Here is a 25,191-nt window from a genome sequence, read left to right as displayed (position 1 = left end):
CTAACTCTGTGGAAATAAAGAGTGGACAGGCAGTTTTTTTGCCCGATAATGCTCTGGTTTACAGAGCAGAACTTTCTCGCATGAGCCTGAAAGAAAAAATGGGAACTGCCCCCCCGAAGCAACTGCAAGTAAAAAGTATAAAGGAATTGCGAAGCTGCTGACTGCTTCAAGGATAAATGATAGGAGTTTCGCATATCTGGCTGTTTTCCCCTTCATTTTGACTGTTTTGGATAGGTTCTAAGGCAGCATAGTTATGCTGCAAAATAGTTTTAGGTATTCATTTTTTTAGCTGGACCTTATTTTAGAAAGTGAAATATCCCCTGAATTTCAGTAAATGCAGACTTGGATAAGCTACACTGAACGGATTATGCATTTAAACATGAAAGATTTATTTTACAATTTATTGTAATTTTTATATGTATGGTAATAAGCGCTCCGGAATCCTGCATGTGGGTCGGACAATTCGAATGTTTATGACTATCAATATAGAGCCTAGGATGCAGCAGGAGGAATACCACTCAAAACAGAGGAACATATTACAGTGAAAAGAGGAGTGCAGTGCATTGCCATACACATACCTGTGAGAAGAGCCCGAGAAGGGTGCCATGCATAGCTGGTAAACAAGGATGGTACAGAAAATTGGGCACACTATGTGAGGTACACAGCTATGCCTTGCACAGTTCACATGCACAAATAAGGAACAACAAGAGAACATATTGTGCTATACCATGCAAAGGGCAATGAGACCAACAGCATCTAATTCTTACCAGTTATTTCCCCATTCAATCATCGTTCCTGGCTGAAAGAAAACCAGATGAGACATTTAGTTTATAGTAGCGGTCTAAAATTGGATGCAACTGGACTGTGGGAAAGAGTTGGATTGCTTTCACAGTGTCTGGACGAGGCATATCCAAATGTGAGGTAGCTTGCTCTGCAACAGAGGACTTAAGATTGTTATTCCTCTGCTTAACCCACTTCCTAACGTGGATACAGAGACCCAAGCGAAAGGTGATCAAGTCACAGTAGGCAAGATGAGAAACTTCCTGCACACTTTCAACCTGTAATGCATAGTGAAACCACTGGTTGGTACAAGAACTATATGTAAATAAACACAAATACAGACTTAAGAATAGTGATGCACAAATATCAGATTGTCCTAAATAATCAGACTAATATCTAAAGAAACTAAAATGTCCCACCTTATCATTAGACATGGTGTGAATGGATGACGATGAACGGAGAGAGATTCTACTGAGGTCACCCTTTCAGAAATAACCTTTTCTGTAATACAAGACCTGCAGTACTACTCCAAGGGTTTACATATGCTGCTTTGCAAAGCAGCTGCCTAACAGCACTGAAATAGGGCAATTATTGAGCTAAACCAGCAACTACATAAAAAAGAAAAAGTCTTTCTTTATCAATTGGACTTTTTTTTTTTTTACAAATCCTGTTCCTCCCCAAGTATAGCAAATTATGCCCAAAGTACTATCTTCTGAACTAAGTCATTTTACACTAATTATGCTAAAGATACCACTGTGCTCTAAGATGACAAGCATCTCTCATCTATTTATGGATGGGTCAAGGTAACTCGTAAGAGACAATGGGAGGGGCCCTCATATAATACAAAATCGTAATAGTGCTCGCTAAAAATAAATAGGTAGGGTCCTAGTAAGAAAATCACAGCAACAAGGCCTGTTCTTGCAGGACAGCAACATCAAACTCTCCTCCCACCCCAAAACACTAGCAACATCGGGGTTTCAACACCAACTCCCCTCTGAAAATACAGTAGCACATTTTAGTGTTCCCCTAAGTGAACAGCAGTGTCCCACCTCCCTCACATGTGAGCTCTCACCATCACAAAAGCACATGATACAAGCATCATCACATCACTGATGTGAGATATCATGGCTTTATGCTCACAGGGCAATAACTTAGGGACACCCTATTTAGAGGCCTCATGAACCCCACCTTGTCGGAAAGCAGCATATGAGGATTCTTGTGCACGACAGAAGCACCAGCAGCACAGCAGTAAAAGGGACCCTACTGTTATTCTGGACACTCGTTGCCAATGAAAGATTCGAAGGGTCTGATCTACGTCAAGAGGATCCAACTTATGAAATGATGCCTTATTAGAATTAAAAATTGAGCGGGTAGTGTCCGCTTTAGGTTTAAATAACTGAAAATAGATTTCATCCTCAACTTAACAGTCACAGACCAGCCTCAACCCCCCGGGCTTGATCAACAGCACACACCTGTATCACTGAATACCAAAACTCTCCAAAATGTTAAATCCCTCCGGTTTCTCATCAGGAAAGACCTCTACTTCAAAACATACCTCACCAAAAAGACTCAAGAGTCTGGCAGCAGCTATCAGTCCTCCCAATAGAAAAAAACCTATCTTGCTGAACTGGACTTCAGATCCAATCAATGTCCAGTCAGGATCTCCTGCCCAATCGCCAGCCTCCCTAAGCCAATTCCAGTTCTTCTGAAGAGAATCATGAACACCACTGTGGATCTCAACAAAGGACTAAAGAAATGTTATTATATCCCGGTCTCTGAAAGACGTATACTGATAATCACTAAAAGCATACATCATCTTCAAGACATGCTGCATTTCTTACAAGGTCATAATAACAAATGCACTTCTGTATTAAGCCAAATAATTATTATTTCAGAAGGCCGACTGAACCCAAAAAGCTGATACATCCCTTTATTATAAGGCAAGTTGAAAAAATTAGAAGACATGTTTTTGCAAACTACACAGCTCAGATTGCTGATAGCATCCATTGCACCTTCAGTGCATTGCCCCTGCAATTAACAAATAAATTAAAAACATCTCTTCAGGGAACATTTCAGCAAAAAAAAGAAACACAGCTAGGGGATTTACGTTCCTACTGTCAATAGACAAACCAAGAACCTTTCTTCCTATCCCCTTCATCCAAACTTCCTGCGCTCCTTTTACATGCACCAGATTGTCCTCTATAAACAGCTATACATACATAAATGGAAATAGCAGATCTGAACTGTCCTACCCGAACAAGACACTAATATCGAGCTTCCCTCAAATGGCTTCTAGGTCAGGGTCCCCCCCCTCAGTACCGGGCTTTCATGCCGCTCCTTGCAGAACCACGTTATCACCCTCCCCCATCTTGCCTTCAAAGGACAGCAATAACTAGGCCATCTCACAGGACAGCAGTGTCCATCACCCCAACACAGATCTGCATCATCAGTCGGCAACATCAGCGCATAGGACATCAGGGACAAAAAATAGCACTATAGATTAGAACCCCTTAAGGACCCCTCGTGGTGCTGCAGTATCAGGCCATTCGGTGTAGTTTAGTTCCATCTGCACCTCGACCTAGAAGGACATTCGCACAGGACTGCAGCATCTCTAAAAGGACAGCTGTCAAACGTATGCTATTCCCTTGCATGGACCGGGAAGCCCCACCCGTCTCAGGGGAGGTTAAACCTAAAGTACCTTGAGCCTGTAGGTCCTCAGTTCATATATATTCGGCCCTGGACGAGGTAACGGTTCATTCCAGAAACTGAACTCAAGAAGCAGTTGATTCCTGCGGGACAACAACATCTGACTGCGCTCCTTCCGGAACTCGTTGTATTCCTGCCAGGAGGAAGAAACATGACAGTATGAAGGGCCGACACCGCGTCATGTAGGGAGTGGTTACATTACTATAAGGAGCGGGAGATAGTTAGCAAGAAGAGACAGCACATACAGTAACCAGGAGACAACTTCACTAAAGGGAGCAATGCCACCGATCTCATAGTACTTCTTGTTACAGAAGGATCTCAATGGCCTCACAAGACCAGCTGCCCATGACCCAGAGTGCTTTAAATTATGGACTGCAGCAAGAGATCCAACTAGTTCTACAGTAAGGACTGATGCAATGGATTTCACTGGCCTCATAGGAAGGAGTGCTGCAGATGGTTTCACTTTACCCGTTAGGCACCATGGAAAGGCAAGCAAAGCTGCAGGAGACAACCCCCCCCCTCCACCCCCCACCCCCAATAAGGAGATTTTTACACAATCTCATTGGAACAGAGCAGTAACAGCAGCAGATGATCAGTGCTAAAGATCTAAATGCTCCTCCAGGGTGCAGTGCTTGCGATTAACCACTAGCCCCAAAGTAAGGACTGGTGTAAGTGATCCCACTGGCCCCTGTGTTGAAGATCATTGAAAAGGTCCCCAGATCAAAACGGAGTAGTGCATCAGAAGAGCTCACAGCCTGCATAGTGTGCCTTGATGCAGAGGCAATCAATGGCTAACAGTAAGGACAATGACAGGTGACTGCACAGGGCCACACTGGTCTGACAGCAAGAACTGCCTGTGCAGCTTGTTTTCGCCTCCTAGCAGCAGAGCTTTTAGAAAGTGAAGGGATGTCTCAGACTGCTTCTGTTACACAAAATGAAGTGTGTATTTGTTAAAAACCCAAGTACCTTATTGGTTCTCAGCTTGTTCATGCATTCCGTAAGAGCTGGGTAGCCCCCAGAGAACCGCCACAGGTGCACTACAACAAAACATGCAAGGGCTATTACTTTTAATAATCCAACAATAGCCTAATTTCCCAACCAATGCCTAGACTGCAAAACAGAACATTACTCGTGTTACTCAGCAAAGCGTACAATTCCCTGGTAGAAAGACCAGTCTGCCTAATTCATGCTCAAGGAAAAAAGTCCAATGAGTGCCCTGCCTGTAATACAATTCATCCTAGGGCAGCTTTTACCTAAAAATATATATCTCAACATAACTAATATTGGGGCAACTACTGGCTGAAGAGCTTCCCCTGTATGTAAAACATGGACTAGCCACATGGGACAGGTTTTTGCAAGCGGACACTAATTACACATCACAAGCACAGCTAATGCACACTAATATAACAGCAATATATAGTGATATTGCCGTATCACTGGCTTGTGTAACGCAAGCTACTAATCCAACTGACTATTAAAAAGCTTGAGAACGTCTTTGCCTCGGAAACAGATGCCACACAACCTGTGGACATGGGTCTAACAATGCCTGCAGAACTAAAACCTGGAGGCCCTCTGTGGAGAAATGACTAAAGGCCAATCTGTAACTGCAAAACGTATAACTGCTTTTATTTGTGCTCGTTTTATGGCAACCTATAACCTACACAAAGCCCGTCAAGGTACATTGTGCATGGATTACTCATCCTGCTTCTAAATGTTATGCCCGGTAAAACGCTCACTTGGATAGCAATTTGTGCTGTCAAAATGAATGCCAGACCTAAAGTGCACAGTCAGGTCATTCCCGGTTACACAACTCATGAGTGCAAGATTCCATATGCCTAACACTCTCTAGCGTTGGATGGTTCCTTGCCTGTATGGCCCCTCCGCCCGGCACTCCACCTCATACGTTACATCAGTTTTAGGACAATACATAGTGGGATCTTGTCCCTACAACTCACCAGTGTATTTTGGTTTTTAAGCTTGCCTAGCCTAGTTAGTCTCACCTGCCTGGTCCTGATCTCCATACCAAGTGTTCCAGTTTCCAATCAGCTCACACGGGTAGTCTGTGGCCTGGTGCAGCTTTGGAAGCACTTCCTCTCTAAAAGAAAGGCAGAAGCATCAACAAAAGATTCCTTGAAGTGTTGCTGAGACCCATTCTAAGAAATAGAAGGCAGTACAGTTCAAAGTAGAAACAAGGTCTAATCTTCTTGTTATTAGCATCATTTTGGACTTTTTCTACTGAAGAGTGAGAACAAATGATCTTCACCTTAGCCAATCTTGTACAGTGGTGCTGAGCTACAGGGTGGATGTTATTCATGTAAGGGCACTAGTGGCATTTCCCGACAAAAGTCAAAGTTTGTTTACACAAAAACAAAACTCTTGTACGAAGGTAGAAAACAGAAACTCGTTTCCTTTTTCACAAAACTAACAGTCAGAAAGCCAAGGCATCAGCCTTCTCCTTCACTAATACCCATGCAAAAACTTGGTATCTGCTATTGAGGTTCCACTAAAAAAAGAAACAACCTTCATGGTTGAATGTCTAATGAATACCTTAAAATGGTATAGAGACAAATCCACCCAAATATTATCGATCAGAGTAGTCTAGAGTGATCGAAAAGCACATATATGCATCAAAATGTCAATCTCTCCCTCCCTCTCATTAAAGTAACACATTAGATTCTGGGTGAGTTAATTGTCGACCCAGAACTCCACCTACAACGCATCACACAAAGTCGGATAAAAAAAAAAACAATTGTGTTTGATTGTCTGGGAATTAAAGTCTTTGCTTATGTCAATTAAGGTCGATTCGCCTAAGCCCAACACGTCTCTGATATGTTTTAAAGAATATCAATAATATTCAAATATCTTGAGTTTAAAGCTTTAGACGGATAAGAGGATTCATGAAGATGATCATACTCTCTGGCTCCACTTAGTAGCCAACAAAGCTATATTTTGACACAAACTTAAACAATCCCACTGATAGAGTCAATGGCTCTCTTGGGACTTCACTCCGGCTTTCCCTTTCGTGGTGGGAATGAGTCTTGGTTCACTGAGGAAGGTAATCAGCCAAACAATTAAAAAAAAAAATCTTCTCATCTTTGACATCCTTCATATCAGCTATAAATAGACCACCATTTAAGCCCGCTTCTGCTCATGCCATCCACAGAGTTATTGCAAGGTTCTACTCCTTCCACGATATTTAACTTACCATAACTGAGATCTGAACATAAAGGATGTGTAATCATGTGCATTATATACAATTCCCTGGGAGTCTTTCATCCAAAATGACAGCCAGACTAGAACAGCTACACCTTTAATGGCTGTAAATAAATGAGTGAATGGTAGCACATTTTTATTTTTTTTTAATTTGTTTTTATTGTTGCATCAAGCGGATCATGGGTACAGGAGACAAAACAACTCGGGGGAGCGTCAACATTCCGCTCGTCCCGATAATCTGCAACTTTTTTATTAGTCGGTTACACATCTTTCAGCATGATGAACTCGTTTTTCATTTTCACCCCAAACTCCCCCCCGCCCCCCGAACTCCTGCAAACATCATCAACTGAGAGGCCTCTGTCGAAAGCCCCCCTTCCCGCCCTCCCTTTCTCCCCCCCCCCTTTCTGCAGCATATCACCCTTCCCCGCCACCCACCCCGACCCCCGAGCCTCCCTCCCTCTCTAAGCGACGACATAGAGTATATACAATCCAGCAACCCAGATCCTCCATAGACATCTTATGTCGGAGTCAGCGTCGAGCGCGTGTCCCAGCTATCCTCCTTTCCGCCCACCTCCCTCACCAGACAGTCCTACTCCAGTCCATGGTAGCGCCTCCACTTAGTCCATATTTTCCGAAATTTTCGTGGGCACCCTCTAGCTTTGTAGGTCACCCTTTCAGCCGCCATATACATATCCAGACCCCTCCTCCATTCCTCCAGGTCGGGTTTCCCAGGCGCCCCCCACATTCGTGCTAAATCTCTTTTCGCTACTACCAAAGCCAGCTGCAGGAAAATGAGTAGGTACCTGGTAATGTCCACCTCCGTTGACATTCCCAGGAGCACCAGTTTTGGGTCTCTAGGAATCTCTATCTCCAATATCGTACTCAATTCCCTAAGTACCTCGCCCCAGTATTCCTGTATCACAGTGCAGCCCCAAATGATGTGGTAAAAGTCGCCTGTTTGGTGCTGGCATCGTATGGATGAGGTGTCGGTCACCCTCCCCATCCTGGAGAGCCTCACTCTGTGAAAGTAAGCCCGGTGAAGGACCTTAAACTGTATTAGGCGGAGCCTCGATTTTATGGCCACTTCCCTCGGGTGCATGAGTGCGAGTTCCCAATCCAGGTCCTCCATTGTGCCCACATCTGCCTCCCACCTTGCCCTGAGTGCCTGCAAGTCTCCCAGCATATTGTTCGTCAGTGTTTTATATGTCATGGATATTGCCCCCCTCTGTATGCGCTCCTGGAGTAATCGGCCCTCAAGTGGTGCAAACTGGGGTATGTCGGTAAGCGATATGTGCTGAGCTCCCCACGCGTGTCTTAACTGTAGGTATTTATAGTATTGGGTGTTATGGAGGCCAAAGTCCTGTTTCAGAGTCTGGAAGGTTTTAAGCTCCCCCTTTGCTATGACATCTCCCACCGTAGAAATGCCAATGTCGTCCCACCTGTGAAATCCCTTCAGTTTATGCAGCTCCGTCAACCACCTACACGACCATAAGGGTGTCTGTCTAGTGATCCGTTCATGCCAGCCCATCCTAATTGTCGCTCTGCGCCACGCCATCAAGGTAATCTTCGTCGCAGGTAGGAGTTGGCGGCCTCCTTTCCCGCCATACAAGAAGTGTAGTACCGTCTTATTGCCCCATTTGGACCTCTCTAGAGCATAAGTGGGGTGGTCGGCCGGGGCGTGCAGCCACTCATTGATCGGGGCAAGATGTTCTGCCCAGTAGTAGGCCTCCAGATTAGGGAGCGATATTCCCCCACTATATTGGTGGCGTTGCAGGGTCGTGAGTGCCACCCGGGATTGCTTCCCCAACCACAGGAAAGAGCGGAGATCAGCATGTATTGTCCGTATCGTCGCGTCTGGTAAGGGATAGTACTCATTTTGCAGGGCGTATAAAAACTTCGGTAGCAGGATCATTTTATACAGGGCGGCTCTGCCTAACATGGTGAGCGGTAGCGGTCTCCATCTATCCATCTCCGTCTTTGCTGCCCCCAACACCCTGAGTACATTGTCTGCGTAGGAGCGCCTCCTGTCCCGGGTGATAAAGACCCCCAGATACCGGAAGCCTTCCGTAGTATGAATTAGCAACTCAGGCAGGCACTCCCCCCGCGGCTCACCTCGCGGGTCGTAGAGGATCGACTTATGCCAATTTATAGTGTGTCCGGCCACTGCCCCAAAGTCGCCTAGTTCCCTGAAGAGGGCCGGTATTGTCCTAGCCGGGTTCGTCACATATAGCAGCACGTCATCGGCGTACAGGGAGATCTTCTCCTGGACAGCTGCCGAGTCCCCCCAGTGAAAGCCAGTCACTTCTGGATTGATTCGGATGCGGATTGCCAGGATCTCAATCGTGAGGGTAAAGAGGAGTGGGGACAGCGGGCACCCCTGGCGGGTCCTCCGTTCTATCGCGAACTCTCTTGACAGTCGCCCATTAACTCGCACTCTCGCCCTAGGGCTCGAGTATAGAAGGCTCACCCAATGTCGGAACTTGGGCCCGAACCCAAAACGTTCGAGGGGGCCCATTAGAAAGGGCCAGTGGACCGCATCGAATGCTTTCTCTGCATCCAATGAAAGGAACCAGTGTGGCTCGCTCTTGTCACCGACTTCCTGGAGCCAGTTGTGTGTGCGCCGCAGGTTAAGTTTGGTGGCCCTGTCCGGCAGGAACCCGGACTGGTCTGGGTGTACTAGGTCCGTTATGACCTGTCGGAGTCGCCTTGCCAGAATTGTGGCGAGGATTTTGTTCTCAATGTTCAGAAGGGATATCGGGCGGTAGGAGGAACAATCCTCCCTGGGTTTGCCTTCCTTGTGGATCGGGACTATGGTGGCTAGGGCCAGGTCTGGCGGGAAACTACCGGAGTCAAACACACCCGCATATAGTGATTTCAAGTGACGGGCCAGGAGGTCCCCCGTCCGTTTAAAAAACTCCGCCGTCTAGCAGAAGTCTCAGATGCCCCTCCCTCTTCGTTTCGAGGTATTCAGCTTCTTGAGTCAAAATGTTCGCCTCCACCCGCGCTACCTCCTCAGTGCCTTTCCTTCTGGCCTCCCCCATCCTTGAGTTGAAACGGTCCCTCAACACAGTTTTCATGGCTTCCCATAGCGTAACTCCCGAGTGCACCGACCCCTCGTTTTCCGCCAGAAAGACTTTGATATCCGCTCTAATGCCCCCTAGAATCCCAGGAGTCTGTAGGTCCCATGGCGACATACGCCACTGTGTCTGGCCACTCCCCCTGCCATGTCCTATGTGTATAAACAGCGGGGAATGATCAGAGATACCCCTCGCCTTATAATCGGCCGAGTCCCCCGTCGAGAGTTCCTGACGTGTAGTGAATATATAGTCCAATCTAGAAAAAACCTTGTGGGCCCCAGAGTAGAAGGAGTAGGCTTCCTGCACAGGATGGAGCCACCGCCACACATCAGTGAGGCCGATCGTGTCCACTCTGCGCGCCAAAGCGGTCACTGCCGCCACTGCCTGGGAGGTCCCAGATCTATCTCTAGTCGTGCACATCACATCGTTGAAATCCCCACCCATAATCTGCACCGTGTCTGCCGTGTCAAGCAGTATGTTCGTGATCTCCCGCATCGTCCGGTTTTGTAGTTTGGGTGGAGCATATACTGACAGTAACGTGTACCTGCGCCTCTTCCATGTCCCCTGTACCCCAGCAAACGTGCCCTGCGGGTCCAACCATGTGCGTGTCACTGTAAAGGGTATCGTTTTCCTAATGAGTACGGCCATGCCCCGTGAGTCCTTAGTGTATCCAGCGTGTGCTAAGACTATGTATGGCCCACGTGCCAAGAAAGCACAGCGGTTCCCCCTCAAATGTGTTTCCTGGAGGAATATGATGTCTGGTGCCATGCGTTTAATATAGGCATTGACCAAGCCCCTCTTAATTTTGGAACCCAAGCCATTCACATTCCAGGTTAGCGCCTTCACCCCAGCGCCTTCTCGGGTTGTTTCAGTCAGTGTACCTGCCATTGCACTTCATACTGGCCACCAAATACCGGACCCTGAGCCCAGGGTAGTAGCAAGGGTGAACTCTGCTGCCTCACTGATAACCCCCCCCCCCCTACCCCCCCAACTCCCCAACACCCCAACGTGGGATAAAAACAGTACCAACATTCCCTACCATCCCCCTCCCCACCTCCCTCCCCTTCCAGCTGCGCCCCAACGTGGGACCAAACCATCCATGGGAGTAGGTCAGTCGCCCTCCCGCACATCCCTCCCCAGTCTAAACTGCGTTTAGGTCAAACACACAAAAGAAACAAACTATGGGGGGTGTGCCAACTTGCGTGCTCCGTTATGCCGAGCTGCCATCTCATCCGAGTTGCATGGTCCTGCCATTCAAGAATGCGAGTCCTGAGTGTCTATGATCGGGTCAGGACCCGAGGAGTCTTGTTCAAGTTGACGGATCTCCTTAACCAAGGGGTGTAGTGATTCGCCCACCAGGTCCATATCTTCCTCACCGGATGAGGGGCCTTCCGATCCCTCTACTTCATCTCCCTCGGAGCGTATTCCTTTCCTCAGACTGCTGAACCTCGAGCCCGCCACGGAGTCTCTGCCTGGGGAGTCCGATCTGCCTCCCCAGTTGTTCGCCGAACCTCGAGTCCTATATGGCGTCGCCGATACAGTGTGTTGGGTCTTCCGTGTCCTCCGTCGCTGCGGCTTCGGCCGCTCCCAGCTCGCTCTTTCCCTCACTGTTTTGTCCATTGCGTCTCGACTGGCTGTCTCCCTACTGTTCAAAATAGGGCGCTCCTCCAACCACTGCCACGCGTCTTCCGGGTGGGCAAAAAAGATAGACTTGTCTTTATACATCACCTTCAGCTTGGCTGGGAAGAGGAGCATGTATTTAATGTTCAGGGTTCTCAGTTTCGCCTTCACAGTGTCAAAGGAGCGGCGCTGTTTCGAGACCTCCTGGCTGTAGTCCGGGAAGATCATTATTGTAGCGTTCTCCAGGCGGATCTCTCCCCTGGCCCTAGCCTCCCTCAGGATCAGGTCCCGATCAGCAAAGTTTAGGAAGCGCGCTATAACCGGCCTTGGTCTCGCGCCCTCAGGCGGCTTGGCCAGAAGCGCCCTATGTGCTCTTTCAATAATAAAGCATGTGGAGAATGGCGCCGTCGGGAATGTAGCTTTCAGCCATGTTAGGAGGAAGGCGGCCATGTCCTTTTCCTCGATCCCCTCCCTAAAACCTACAAAGCGGAGGTTGTTGCGCCTGGACCTGTTCTCCGCATCGTCCACCTTCCATTGGAGGTGACGGTGCGCGACCTGTAGCTCCGCCATGTCTTTCTTGAGCGTAGTGATCGCCTCCCCGTCCTCTTTCAATTTGTCCTCCGCCGCCGTCACTCTTTCGGTCAGGTTCCGAAAGTCCTGGCGCAGCAGCGTCACCTCGACCCCAACCTCGCCAATCTTGGTCTCTAGGGCGGATCGCGATGCCTGGATATCCGTTCTGGACGCTTGGATGGCTTCCAGTAGCATGGCCGTGTCGGTGTGGGCGCCCGGATGATCTGCCATTGGCCGCGGCGCCGTGAAATTGTCCATGGGTCCCTGGCGTGGGGGTTTGGGCCCCGGGTCTTTCTTCCCCATCTCTGCACTGTATAGCCGCCCAAGAGAGTACGCCGGGATGCCTGCTTCCGCCGTGGGGTGCCAGCCAGTGTGCGAGCCGCCGGATGATGGGAGCGTGGGTCACTACCTCCGTGTCTCCCCCTCGCCAGACAATCCCCAAAGCGTTGGGTCTCTCCCCTTGTTATGCCCGTCTGTTGCCGGGTAGCTGGTCAGCCCCTTCTCCCGTGGGTCGTTTTCCCGCCGTCTCCCGGGAGCCGTCTCCGCCACTACGCTCTTGCCCCCAGCACCCCCCCCCCCCGGGTCTCTTCACCCCCAGGCGGCTCCGGCCGGCGTCCCGTGGGGGTTAGGAAAGCCGGCCTCGGTGTCCGTGGACCGGGGTATTACTCCCCCTCTGCTCACTGTAGGTGTCTGGTCCGCCTCGCGCGATGGTGTGCCGCAGTAGGCACCGGGCGCGTCTCCCGTCACTTCACCTCCCGCCGGCGGCCATCTTGGTGTAGGCACCGCGGCTCCCCGATCTCCTCGCTCTGACCTTCTGCTGTTCCGCTGCTCCCCGCAGGCTCGCGACTACCCCCGGCTGAGTGGAGAGCTCCGGATTGCGGAGTGGAGAGCACAGCCAGTCTCGTCTGTCAGGCAGCCAGCGGACCCCTTTCACTCGCGGCCGCCATCATGGCCGCTGTCCCTTCACCAACTTCAGCCTCGGACGCGAACTACTCGCTGCGGAGGGCCAACACTGTCCAGACTGCTCGCTCTCGATCTCAGGGTACGGTATCTTCACTCTGGCAGTGTTCCAAGTTCGGTTTGGGCGGATTTCAGGCGGATTACGGGGCAGCTCGGCCGGAGCTCCGAAGTGGCACGTCTAGGCGGCCATGCTGCAGGCCACGCCCCCCGAATGGTAGCACATTTAAACTTGATCCCTTAAAGGCAGGGTTAATTGTTTTGAGGCCCAACACACTGGCTTGGAGTTCCTCAATTTTACCTTCTACCCGTTCCTTATCCTGCTGATATTATCAAGAACGCTGGATTTATTTATTTTTAGATCAACAAGTGTCTTACAGTAGCGTCACAATTTAGGATTACAGTATAACTTGCACTATCTGAGGTTGATTAGATTAAGTTTCTTTATCTGCACTTTCCTCAACAGTTAGGTGCAGCAATTGCCTTTGTGCAGCACCACCTGGAGTATGTAAAGGAGACGCACCTGAATTACCCCAATTTCCACTTCATTGTCTACAGCGAGTAAACACAGTGGCAGCTGATCTTCTGACACTGCTATCCTATCCAGACTTTCATTATTGGAATGGATTTTCTATGTTGGCTGGCTGACTGATGACAAAACGATGGGTTGGTCACTTCATCTGTCCCTTTCCCTTTCGTCCCAGCTATGCCTAGGGTACTTCTATCCTAGCCACCAAATGTTAAAGGCGGATGTCAATTCTGACCACCAAATACGACACAGGCTTAATAGAATAAGTGGGAGACTTACGTTAGGCTGTTGTAAGCATCCAGATTCTCTGGCTTCACATTGTGAACTGCAAGAGAGAAAACAAGAATCAGTCAAGAAATTGCAAACAAAACATTCCAACAAATCCTCCTGAACTCGACCAGAAACAAAAAGGTTTGGCATCTCTGGAGAAGGTCCATCATGCGTCTCCATTCATCTCATTGCAAAGGTATCACAGACTTAAGGACTAGCTGCACACTTACCAATTTGTACTGAACTCGTGCATCAGTAGAAATGTAATCAGTTACGTCCGCTGAACATCTCATCTCATCAAAGCTTTATTTCGATATGAGTATATCATAAAAGCATTTAACATTTTATAAAAAAAGGGTCCAAATATAAAAATTAGGACACGGATACCATATTAACGGGAGATTAAAAAGAACACATCAAAGTAAAATAGCTTTTCCTTTTCCCTTCTCCATGTCTCACATACTTAATTATACAGACAATGCATAACAATTAATCAGGGAAAGGGCACACAATACACTTTTTAAAAAAAGGGCACACAATACACTTTAAAAAAAATAGATTAAACTAACTCAGCTTTGAGACAAAGAGTAATACAAAATTTTAAAAGGGGCTTCATCCGGAGCCTAACTTCTTCAATCTAATCGCCCATGCCCAACTAAGAAATTTGGCCACACCGCAGACCAGAGTGGTATTAGTGTCTGATCGTAGAATTCTCAACGCTTCAAGGTGATTCCTTGTTCCTAGTTGACAACAAACAGGATTCAACCATTTTTTCCTTGGCTTAGTTTAAGCAGCACATGCAAAGACAAGGTGCGGGACACTTTCGACCACTCCATCGCAGTGTCGGCAAAGCGGGTGTGTCTGGTAGGGAGGTTTCCAGCTACTGGTGTGTTCACGAACTGGGAGTGTGCCCAATCTGAACTGGATGTAGAGAGCCCTGTCTCTGGGTTTCTGAATAAAATCTAGGTAGGGTTCTAGGCTTGGGGCCTGCCTATGCAAGAGAAATTCATCAGTCAGCATACCTAGGCCATGGTTTCTAGTCTCCGGACTGTCAACCCAAGCCCAATAGGCACTTTTGACGGCTATCTTATTCAACGGGGACCCTGAATCCCAGGCTTCTCTGAGGCCCAATGCTATGAAGAACTTTTTAATGTTTGAGAGCCATCTAATCTTGTGGGATCCCTCGAGATGCATCACTTCTCTTAGGCCGTCGGCGTATTTGGATAACTCGGTTGTACGCCACAGACGAGCCCAATAGAGAAGAGGGCGTAGAGTGGCGAGATCTTTCAATGAGCGGCGTCCCAAATCGCTCAATAGTGGCTTGGTTGGGGTCCCCGGTGGTAATGAGACCAACTCTCTAGAAAACTTGTTTTCAGCCTTTACCACGTCATCGATTTTTCCAAAGCCCCAAAGCTCCGCTCCATATAGTGCCGAGCCTGCGGCCTTGGCTGCGTAAATCACAAGTGCAGGGTCCATTGGCCAGGATCTTGATGAGCGATGCCCTCTACCTATAGCACCCACAACCCGCTTATGGTTCAGGGCCATTTTGTCGATATGTGGTTTCCAGGTCAATTTATCTGAGATTCTGAGATTCTGATACCCAAGTAATCAAAATATACCTTTGAACAGCTAAACAAAAAACACAACTGTGCACTCCCAATAGACGCTCCTCAGAGGCGCGGATAACATTGCACTACAGAACTCACCCTGGAGAGCAGCAACCAGGGGGATGAGGAGGCCACTCGACACGTACCTAGACTCTTACGAACCCCCATGAAACCATTTCGACTCCCAAACCCCCTCCCCCACTCGTGGGCGGTGAGGCGAGCGAGTTGGAACGCTACTACCATGGCCTGGGAGGCATCGGGGACCTGACATGGCTACCAATCTTGCAATAAGCTAACTAGTGAGGGGACGGCTGTGTCACATGGCTAGAAGACAATAGGCTCATTGCTACACAACCTCTCTTCTATCCTCTTTTCACCCCTTTCTTTCCTGTTTCTTTATTTCTATCATCCTTTGCCTAATTTTCAAGCAAGTAAAGTTAGGGGGGGTTAGCTAAACATATATTTCAAAGGACCTGTAATCACTGCTCTACAAACTACGTTTGGCTAACCTTGTAACAGAAATGCTAATGTATCTGCTTATAAAAGTAATGAAATACTTTAAAATAAAATAAAGATGGATCAAATAGTATTCTTTATCCTCATCTCCGAAGTGCAACGCACAATTATTTAATAAGAGAACCGAAATGCAAGTGAATAATCCTGTACAGAGATAGCCTGTACTGTGTGAGGTACAGGAAACGCTTGGAGGTTTCAGTATAGAAACTGTTCACAAAAACATGCATTATGACAAAGCAGCAGGTAACATGCATCGCACGCCACTCAAAATGCATTAGTGCAACATTGGATTGTAAAGTAGAAGTACTGTGCAAAACACACAATGAGGAGAGGTAAAACGGTTGCCCAAGTAAAATAGTCTTAATACAGCGATAAAAAACAGCTCTGCAAGAAACACCAGGCTGTACAAGGACTCACTTTTAATTAATGCTGGCTTTCAGTAAATAATGCAGGGTGGCAAATCATACTGGCCAAGACCTGTGCCAGTCAACAGTTGGTCTGTATAACTTCAGAGGCAAAGCTGCACACGTGCTGAAAAGGACAGTGTCCTGTGTAAGACACTCGAAAAAAATCGGGAGCCTCCAAAGAAGGAATGTGTGTCTGCATAATCAGGAGTCAGCAGACGGGTTTATAGACAGCAGGCCCCAAGCCAAACCTTTGACAGTCTGAAGCATGGGTCCAGCTTCATATGAACAGCCGCTAACAACACAGCGTGACCGCCACTTGAGGAGGAGCCTGGATTGTTGGACCAGAGGGCAGATTACACACAGACAAACTCACTCATTCAAGAAGAGACATCATTACGGTCATCAAAGAGACCGCCACATCATCTAAGTTAGGCATGTCTGGCCCTCATCAAGGCAGCTACATTCACAGTTTATTCTGCACTGGTGTGTTATTGCATCTTTCAGTAACTGAGTTACTCAGCCAGAGGTGCCTGTATCAATCACATATGGATATGATGTCTACAAGGGCTCTCACTACAATGCAGCTTGGAACAATGTCCAACTAAAAGAACAAAGATGGAAAAGGGACTGGGGAGAGGGGTAAAAGGAAGAGCAGGAGGGACTCACCTGTTAGTTGAGAATGAAACCCTACCACTTCGCCCTACTAAAAGCAATGTTTTTAAGAAGTGTCTTCACAGCAATTGAACGTTTCCAAGCTAGCTCAACAGAAAGGCTAGATCCCATCAAGGAGAAAATGGCCACGATTACAATTTTCACTTTATTTTCGGAACATCTGCCTTATGACAATTACATGAAACTCATCTTCCAATCACAATTCCATATTATCCACACCTCCTCCTTCTCCACCATTTTAGGCTGTTTGTGGCCAAGAAAAACAGACTTCTCCACCATTTTAGGCTATTTGTGGCCAAGAAAAACAGAGTCAACAACATATTGCTTCTTCACATCTACCCTGCTCTGGTTCATTGCCCAAAACAAAGAACAAAAAAATTACAAGTTTTCACTGATCTATCCAATATAACAATTTAAGCAGGGAAAAGCATATCACATCAAATAAGCGCTAGGGGAAAACGAGCTAATACAAGACATAGCATATTTGATTTGATAATTGATTTGATTTGAAGACATAGCATATGTTTTGAGTGATACATAATAATCTATTCATAATTCAGTTCACAGGTCAATTGGTATAACTCACCTTCTTATCCTTGCACTAAATGAAGATTTTTGACCCGAAAGACAGGGCATTTTGTATTGTATGTAAGAGCCTGAGGTGCAGATTAGGTTTGTTAAAAAATTACTGAAGAACCAATGAGGTCACATTTGTTTTTTTCGTCTCTGACCCTCTAGGAGCTTACGGGCCCTTCTTCTAATACACAGCTGGATTCTTTGTGTTTTCCATTGGTAATTACCCTATTTATTCTCTCAAACACTGTTACTGCTCCCTTTTTGTTTACGTCACCTAATTAATGCTGGCTTAATTAATTCCAGGTGTTTCCATACCCCCCTTCACGAGTCCACCAAGGTCCTGATGAAGACCTCCTCAATAGGGCTGAAATCACCTTTATGATTACAGGGGTCGAAACATCGACATATTGTGTTATGTATCAAACATAGGAAACAGAGAGTAGTGTATCTGTACCTACTATGTTATGTTTTGTTCAATAGGCATTTGCCAGGTTATAGGTGGGATAGGTTCTACAATCCTTGGATGCATGTAATACACGTTACCTTCCCCTTCCTTTACACCATCGCGTAACCCTCCCTAAACACTCACCCCTCCCCTTTTCTTAAGCACCAAGTTACATGATTTTGATTGATACATTAATTGTATTATCAATTTGATTGATTCATTGGTTTGTGATGAAAAATCACAATTATTCATTGATTTCTTATGGTGATGTTGAAATCGTTTTTATGCATGCTTGAATTTGTTTCTTTCAAGTTGGATTGTAATTGAACTCCCCTGTGACCATTCTTTTCCATGTACCACATTTGAAAATAGTCTAGCACAAGAGCAGCTCCTTTTGGGTGCGCCCCACAGGCTCAATTAACACACGCATCAATTCAATTAATAAGCATGAACACAATTACTGAAGGCAATCAATCAATGCAGTTAAAAACGCCTAACTAAGGTCAATTAGAGTTCATTAGATACTTTTAGAGTTGATTTTGAAACCTCTTCTCGATAGGATACCAAAATGTCGCCATAATCAACTCTTGTTACATGGGCTAGGTAAACATTTTAACTGCACTGGTTGCCTTCTGTAATTGGGTTACTTCTTATTCACTGAATTCCCACTTGTGTTAATTCAGCCATAGGCAAGCCATTGTTCATAGTGTATACATTTAAAAATAGGTTTAAAATAAATCTCTCCAAGGATGCCTAAAAAGAATTCATCAGCTGTGAGCTCTTTCAATATGACATGTAACAAGCATTGGCTTAGCCAATAGGTCTCGCCTTTGGGACCTTATGTGTTAAGCCTTAATTTTTGGCTATGTTGCAGAGCATTGTGGCTGCTGTGCATTATGTTGAAAAGTTATAATATAAAGTGTTAAGCATTTTTGTTACCTTTATAGAAACAAAGATGACATTATATATATAACTGAAAAACCTTTTCCTAAAAGATTTTAAATAAAAAATGTCTTCTAGTTTTTTTGTACTTGCACTGCTGGCAACTTCTTTCTGCCTGGTCACTTACTACAGAGGGAGGTTATTTTAGCCTCCTAGAAACATCTGATGACCCACTCACTCCACGGGGACACAGGTGTTTACTGCATGAACAACACTTCGAAAAAAGCTCCGAAGTAAGAGGACAGCAGGTCGTGAAGATATCAAACTCATTTGCCTCTGTTCCTGTTAAATTGTATTCTGGTATATGTAGTCTTCTATGTGAATAATTAGCAACTCAAAACTGAAAATAGCCAAATATGATGGCTCACATTAAATGTATTTTATCGGCTTCTGAATTCCGCCGAAAGTCAACGTTCTTCGAAAGCAGTGTACAACGGCAGATGCAGCAAGTCATTGTATCCTTTAGTTGAGATTAAACATTTTGAATTGGAAATGTCAAAGTCCAAAGGCAAACATTTTAGAAGCACGGTGCATAGATGTGGCAAGCACTATAACATCTGAACATTTTTTGCTTCAATATATTTTTTAATTCTTGCTATACATCCCATTTTATCTATTTACCCAGTGTATTATTTCAGAAGTAGCCACAAAAAACCCTAAAGGTAGCAACGTTCCAATAAAATAAAATGTGGTAAATGGTATGTGTGACAAGTAGTTACTTTGCCTCCCTCCCACCCCTAGAGAATGGTACTTTCTTTCAGAGATAATTACTGACGTATTTGCTTTGAAAAACGTTTTTGTCATTTTCATTATTAAAAAGCGATGAGACGTCAAGCACTTATCTTCCATCCCAAGATGGGGCGCGAGCAGCTAAGTGTGGATTTTACAAATGTGCACGCGCAGCCTCCGCCTCTTTGTCAGAAATGTGCTTTGAGAGTAGAAATCGAGGGGCGGGGGTCAGCTTTAGTGTGTCCAGAAAGAAAGAAAAGAGTGGTAGCGTCCGTCTGCCCACCGAACCCCCCCCACCCCATTCATTCAGCAACCCACCAGGGGTTAACACTAATTAGATGAGGCTGCTCATTTTTAACTGGTAATTGATTTAAATAGGTTGCTCGTTTGAAGCAAGAGGGAAGCCTTGTGAACAGTTGGTACTTCGGTTTTTTGTCATCTGCATCTTTCAATTGCTTATGCAGTGTAGCATAAAACGCAGAGGACCCTGTGCCCTGGAAAAAAAAAAAGGTCTTGAAATTATAGTAAGTGTGAATTGTGCCGCAAAACTAAACGAAGGTTCAAATGCGGAATCCTGCAATACGTAAACTATCTCAGCTGCCTTTCCTCTCTTTCTGATTAGCATGGTAAAGGTTTGATTCCGAAACTCTCTGCCTTGCAGTTAAACAGAAACAAGCCTGTGAGTCGTGCGCTCGCGCGCACTGCAAAGAATGTCAGTAATGCAGCTGGCACAGTGCGGGGCCGCTCCGAGCACTCTAGGCCAGGGGACAGAGAAGGCAGGACATGCACCCGCCTTGGAACAATTTCCTGCTGTCTTTCTTAGAAAGATGCATGCACAAGCCAATTGCAGGTTAATAAATAAAAAGCACACGCACAAGCGTGTCTTTAGAGTTCAAAAGCCCTTACTAAATGCCTCGCAGATCAGTGCATGCGCGCTGGCTCAGGCGAGACCTAAAAAGGCTTTCTTGCCACCAAACCACTCCGAGTGAGCAAAGCTCATATTTCTATGCACTTCAACTGTCAGCAATTTGATCCAATAAGCCAAAGAATAAATAACGGTCTGGTCTACTTTCTCACACAGTTCCGTTAACCAGCTCTACTTTTCCTATACCATTACCTCTCTCGTCAACATTTAAAAGTAATCACCACCTTGTACCCTCAATTCATCAGTATCAACAACTTCCAATTACAATGGAAAGTTATAATTCCATGCACACCATATTAACCACATCTACTCCCCCTTCTGTTGGGCCAAACTGGAAACAAATCTTGAGACTCGAGTCCTTGGTTAGGCAGAAAATGGACTACTAATAAGTCTATTAAGAGGTATCAGTCTAAATCGAAATCCATGACTTGTTTTCTCACAACCCTATTTTTCCCCCCATAAACATTTGCAACTACTTACCAGCAGCACTCCCGATTTATCAGCTTGCAAGAACATACACTCACAACCCTCCCAAATGTTTGGCTCTGAATTAAAAAATTATTTACTGTGACAATTCAAGCTATGTATTCTTCCTATGTCGGTTTTACATTATGTTCACAAAAGGTTGAAGTCCTAAAGTGATAATGCACAAAAAAGCCAAAGGTGGAGGGGGAACAGGTGCAAAAGGTTTCCTGAAAGAAACTAAAAGTTGAACATTTCACAGTGTTCTGCCTTGCTCACCTTGGTCTTCATATACTCCCATGATGCTTTCTACCAGGTTTCCTCTGGAATAGGATATGAAATTGATCTCGTACTAGAGTTACTTCTCACAATTGCAAAAATGACTTCCTTCAACATAACATCCTACCATCTAAATCAAAGGCTCTAACATCAGGTACTCTCCAGCAGAAGATTAGATCAAATAAAATGGTCAGCATGGCCAATAATCTTTTCCTTGATAAATCTTCATTCACAATTCAGATATAGACAAAACCTAGCACAGCACTGACATGTCACACCTCAAAAGTACCTTGATACTGGATGAAAAGTCAAGTGAAAACTCCTATTTCCCAAGCCTGTTACTGAAAGGAAGCCTGCTAAATGCCTACAACAAATAAAGGGATGGAAGGAATGCTTGAATTAATCTCAGCCCTCACGTCTCGCTCAGTTCTACATCCCAAGCATTTGGTAAAATGGTTAACCTACAAAAAAGCTTTGGGTCATTAGACTGCCCCCTTTCAGGAAACTGAGAAAGGAAATTAAAGACATTGAGTGCATCTCTAAACATGGGACAGAAATCCTGTTCAGCACACCTAGAAAACGATTACTTCAAAGCCAAAGAATAACTAGTGTGTTCTTGCCGATCAGGTTTGATGGATGTAGAGAGCAGGTTGATCCTCAAGACTTAGGACTTGCCATCATCCTCCAAAAGATTCCAGCGCATGGAGTTTTTCATAATCGTTTGAGACTGATGTAAACTGATTGGAGAAGCCCACAAAAGTTTCAGGAGAATTGGAAACTAAGCTTGCAGGCTCCAAAGTAGTCTAGCCAACACCACATCTGCTCCATGTCTCCTGGCAGAGGCTGTTAGCAATAGCATATCAGAAACACAGCTGAGGTATACCCCGACTCCAGTCCTGGAGAAATGTATCTTTCACTTGGGACTCTCAGTCAGTCCACCAAACTGAAGAACAAGGGAAGCCAGTTGTTTAGTCGTAAGGCAAAATATTTCTATCCTACATAGACGCACATCTCCAGGATTTTTCAGAAGAGATCCAAATCCAGTTCGGAGTTGCTACAATCTTAATGGTTGTGGAATTCCAATGAGCCTGATGGCACTTTGACATGTCAGGTAATTTGAAGTCCAAGCATTAATGGCAAACAAATTTTGATAGCTTGGCCATCGGAGTGAAGCTCATACACCCAGCCAGTTTATTTATTGAACTGCTGAGATTTTGTTTACCTTCAGACAATTCTGGACCACCAATCTGTTCTGAGGCAGAAACTATTTTTAAGGGATCCTGCCAGGAGTTCCAGGCAATTTATCTGTGCACTTTAATCAACACTGGACCAATTTCTTCCAGCTTAAACTCACTATACCCATCTTCCTATCCCAGCTGCAAGCACCGGATATGGTCACCATATACAACGAAGAAACTAAAATGGCTTTGCTTTTCCAAGCATTCATGATGTTCACCCACCACTGGAGCTATTGACCGGCTTTGTAGAATTAAGTCATGTTGAGTTAAGGCCGGGCACTGTAATGAAAGGAGACCCATGAAAATAGCAGAAGGGTCATGTAGTCTATTTTTCATGAGAAAAACGTTGTTTGGAATCCAGGTGTGTTGCAAAATGGCAGTAGAAGCCACTTTCTTCCTTAGAAGTGTCTCAGTCTTATAGTTTACTGCCCTCTATTGCCTTGAAGAGGATGAAACCCTTCTAGGAAGTGAAGGTTTGAATCAAGTTTTTAATAACTATCCAAAAAACATTGATTCCCTGTAGAACCCATGCACAGTTTCAATAGCCTCCAACTGTGAATAAACTTTTAGCGCAACCATACTTAGTCGAGAAGAAGGGATTACACTCACCTAAATGTCTCGCAAGGAAGGCATTGGGGCTGCACAGATTTCTTCAGTTGAAGTGCTTGTGAAAAGTCTGATCCAGAGTGTTTCTAGCCTGTTCAATCTCCTATCTGATGGGATTCTTGATATTTTTGGGGGGCTTTTGCAGCAGGATTTCCAAAAAAGTCAGCCATGTCATGGGCTGGGAAGATATTGACAAATCTACACAATTCCTTGACCACAGACATCCAAAGAGAAGACCATCCACCAGAGGACTGGAATCTTAGCAGGGTATCCTAGTTTTTGAGACCAGGAAACTGGAGCAGCATCTCTGCCGAGCTGGCACGGTTGGATCTGCCTAAAAGGCATACCACTCTGTGCCCATCCCTCTAAAATGTGTAGGTCAAACCCTAATTCAGGACTGCAACAGCCATACATAGTATTATGATAATAGAGCTTAGCAGATCTTATGTTCCCAGGTTGGCCAACACTATCTGTTGATTTCAGTCTTTGCAACAAAAATGACATTTACTAGTTGGCAGCTTGGTGTAGAATTAAAGAGTTGCAGCTACTCTGCCCTCCACTTTGGCTTTCAGTCTAAAGACAGTTGTGCACCACTTTGCCAAAGGCTTTCCGCAGGCATGTCTGTAAATGCAGCCACCTTGAGAAAAGGGATCCATTTAGATGAACTGGTGTGAACAAGACCATCAAAGTTTAAAGTAATCTCTAAAACGAACTCAGTATTTGGAGCATAATCACAGCAAGCATCATCTTCACTATCAGAGTCAGGAGCTTTTTAATAAATGGCCCAGGCAAAAGAGCTGCTTTTCGAAGTCCTCTGCATCCTCCTGACTAAGCACAGAGTTTGAAGCACTTTCTGCTCGCTCTTTAAGTGCACCAAAAAGTGAACCCGATCAGGTTCTGCCTCAGAGTGTTTTGCATTTTCACAAGGTTGGAGCTGGAGCTTCTCGAAGTTAGTGCTGCCTGTCTGAACCTCAGTGCATTAAATTCTGATGGGCAAGGCAAATAAGGAAAAAAGATTAAGGCAATATCATGGTCGTGTTATGGACTCGTTCATTAGCAGTAGAAAACTGTTTACTACAAATGTAACACAAAATAGAATTGTTAAACAGTCTGAAGCATCAATATGGAATAATAAATAGAAGCTGATGAGCAGCAAAGGAGGAGGTTAAGATGGAGAAGTAAGCAGGAGATATGGCTGTTATGGACTATTGGGTGTTAAGTTTCATGTGTCATTTTTGTACTAAGAACTGGGACGTTTTCATGAGGCTGCTGGTATTTAGCAAAGAAAATGAAGAGAGTACATTTCGGCTATGATTCCATAGAATCATACATTGGCATACAGGGACAGATGAAATATCTTGATCTGTTGGGTTTAGATGCAGGCAGCTACAGGCCATTCTGCCTTCAACAATTCTGAGACATTGATACAGGTGACAGATTGCAGCCTTGATAAAAGCAGAAAGAGCTGCATATGACCTGCAGTGCATACAGCTGCATAGCAATGGTGAGGCACTTTATCAATCTCCAAGAAGCTTCACAGACAGAATAAACAGTTTAGGCAAAGCACCGATTCAAAAGGGTCACCAAAGGCTTGAGGATGAATCAGGCTGGAAGAACCCTATGCATACAGATCTCAATGACGAAGAGGGAAAACCAAGCCAGAAGCTTTACCACAAAGTCCATATATAGTGTTGCTACTAACATCCCCTAACTGAAGGTGGCAAGAGCCACTGAGAGACCCAAGAGGCCCGAACATCAGGTAACACCATCATCAGTATGCACAGCGTGTCAATCACTTGCAAGGTTGCAAACCGGATCAACCAGGCACCAAAGTCTTAATGGCTGGTGATCTTTCACTGGATATGACAGCCAGGCAGCCAAAAAACTTTCAACTTCCTTGACTAAATGTGGATAGATTGCGACAGAACAACCTTTACTCGAGGCAGCATAGTCCAAATTTCAACGCGACAAAAAAAAAAACACTAGAAACTGGTCGATTTTACATCGGAGAAGGCATGACATGAAGTGACTAAGGTCGGCTTCAACAAAATATCTGGTGGTTTAA

General features: G+C 45.6%; 1 protein-coding gene across 1 annotated transcript in view; it reads right to left on the bottom strand.

Moving 5' to 3' along the window:
• Positions 1-25,191, bottom strand: part of NIPSNAP1 (nipsnap homolog 1) — a 246,631-nt gene that overhangs the window by 102,871 nt on the left and 118,569 nt on the right. The window contains exons 3-7 of the mRNA XM_086943230.1: positions 13,732-13,777; positions 5,487-5,581; positions 4,453-4,523; positions 3,479-3,619; positions 768-799 (exon numbers count right to left, since the gene is read on the bottom strand). Coding sequence (XP_086799356.1) covers positions 768-799; positions 3,479-3,619; positions 4,453-4,523; positions 5,487-5,581; positions 13,732-13,777 — 385 coding nt within the window. The remainder of the gene's footprint in view (positions 1-767; positions 800-3,478; positions 3,620-4,452; positions 4,524-5,486; positions 5,582-13,731; positions 13,778-25,191) is intronic.

This window comes from Lissotriton vulgaris, chromosome 11, assembly GCF_964263255.1.
Source record: "Lissotriton vulgaris chromosome 11, aLisVul1.2, whole genome shotgun sequence".
Taxonomy (NCBI): Eukaryota; Metazoa; Chordata; class Amphibia; order Caudata; family Salamandridae; genus Lissotriton; species Lissotriton vulgaris.
The sequence above is the reverse complement of the archived record's forward strand: the minus strand, read 5'-3'. Positions and strand labels throughout refer to the sequence as shown.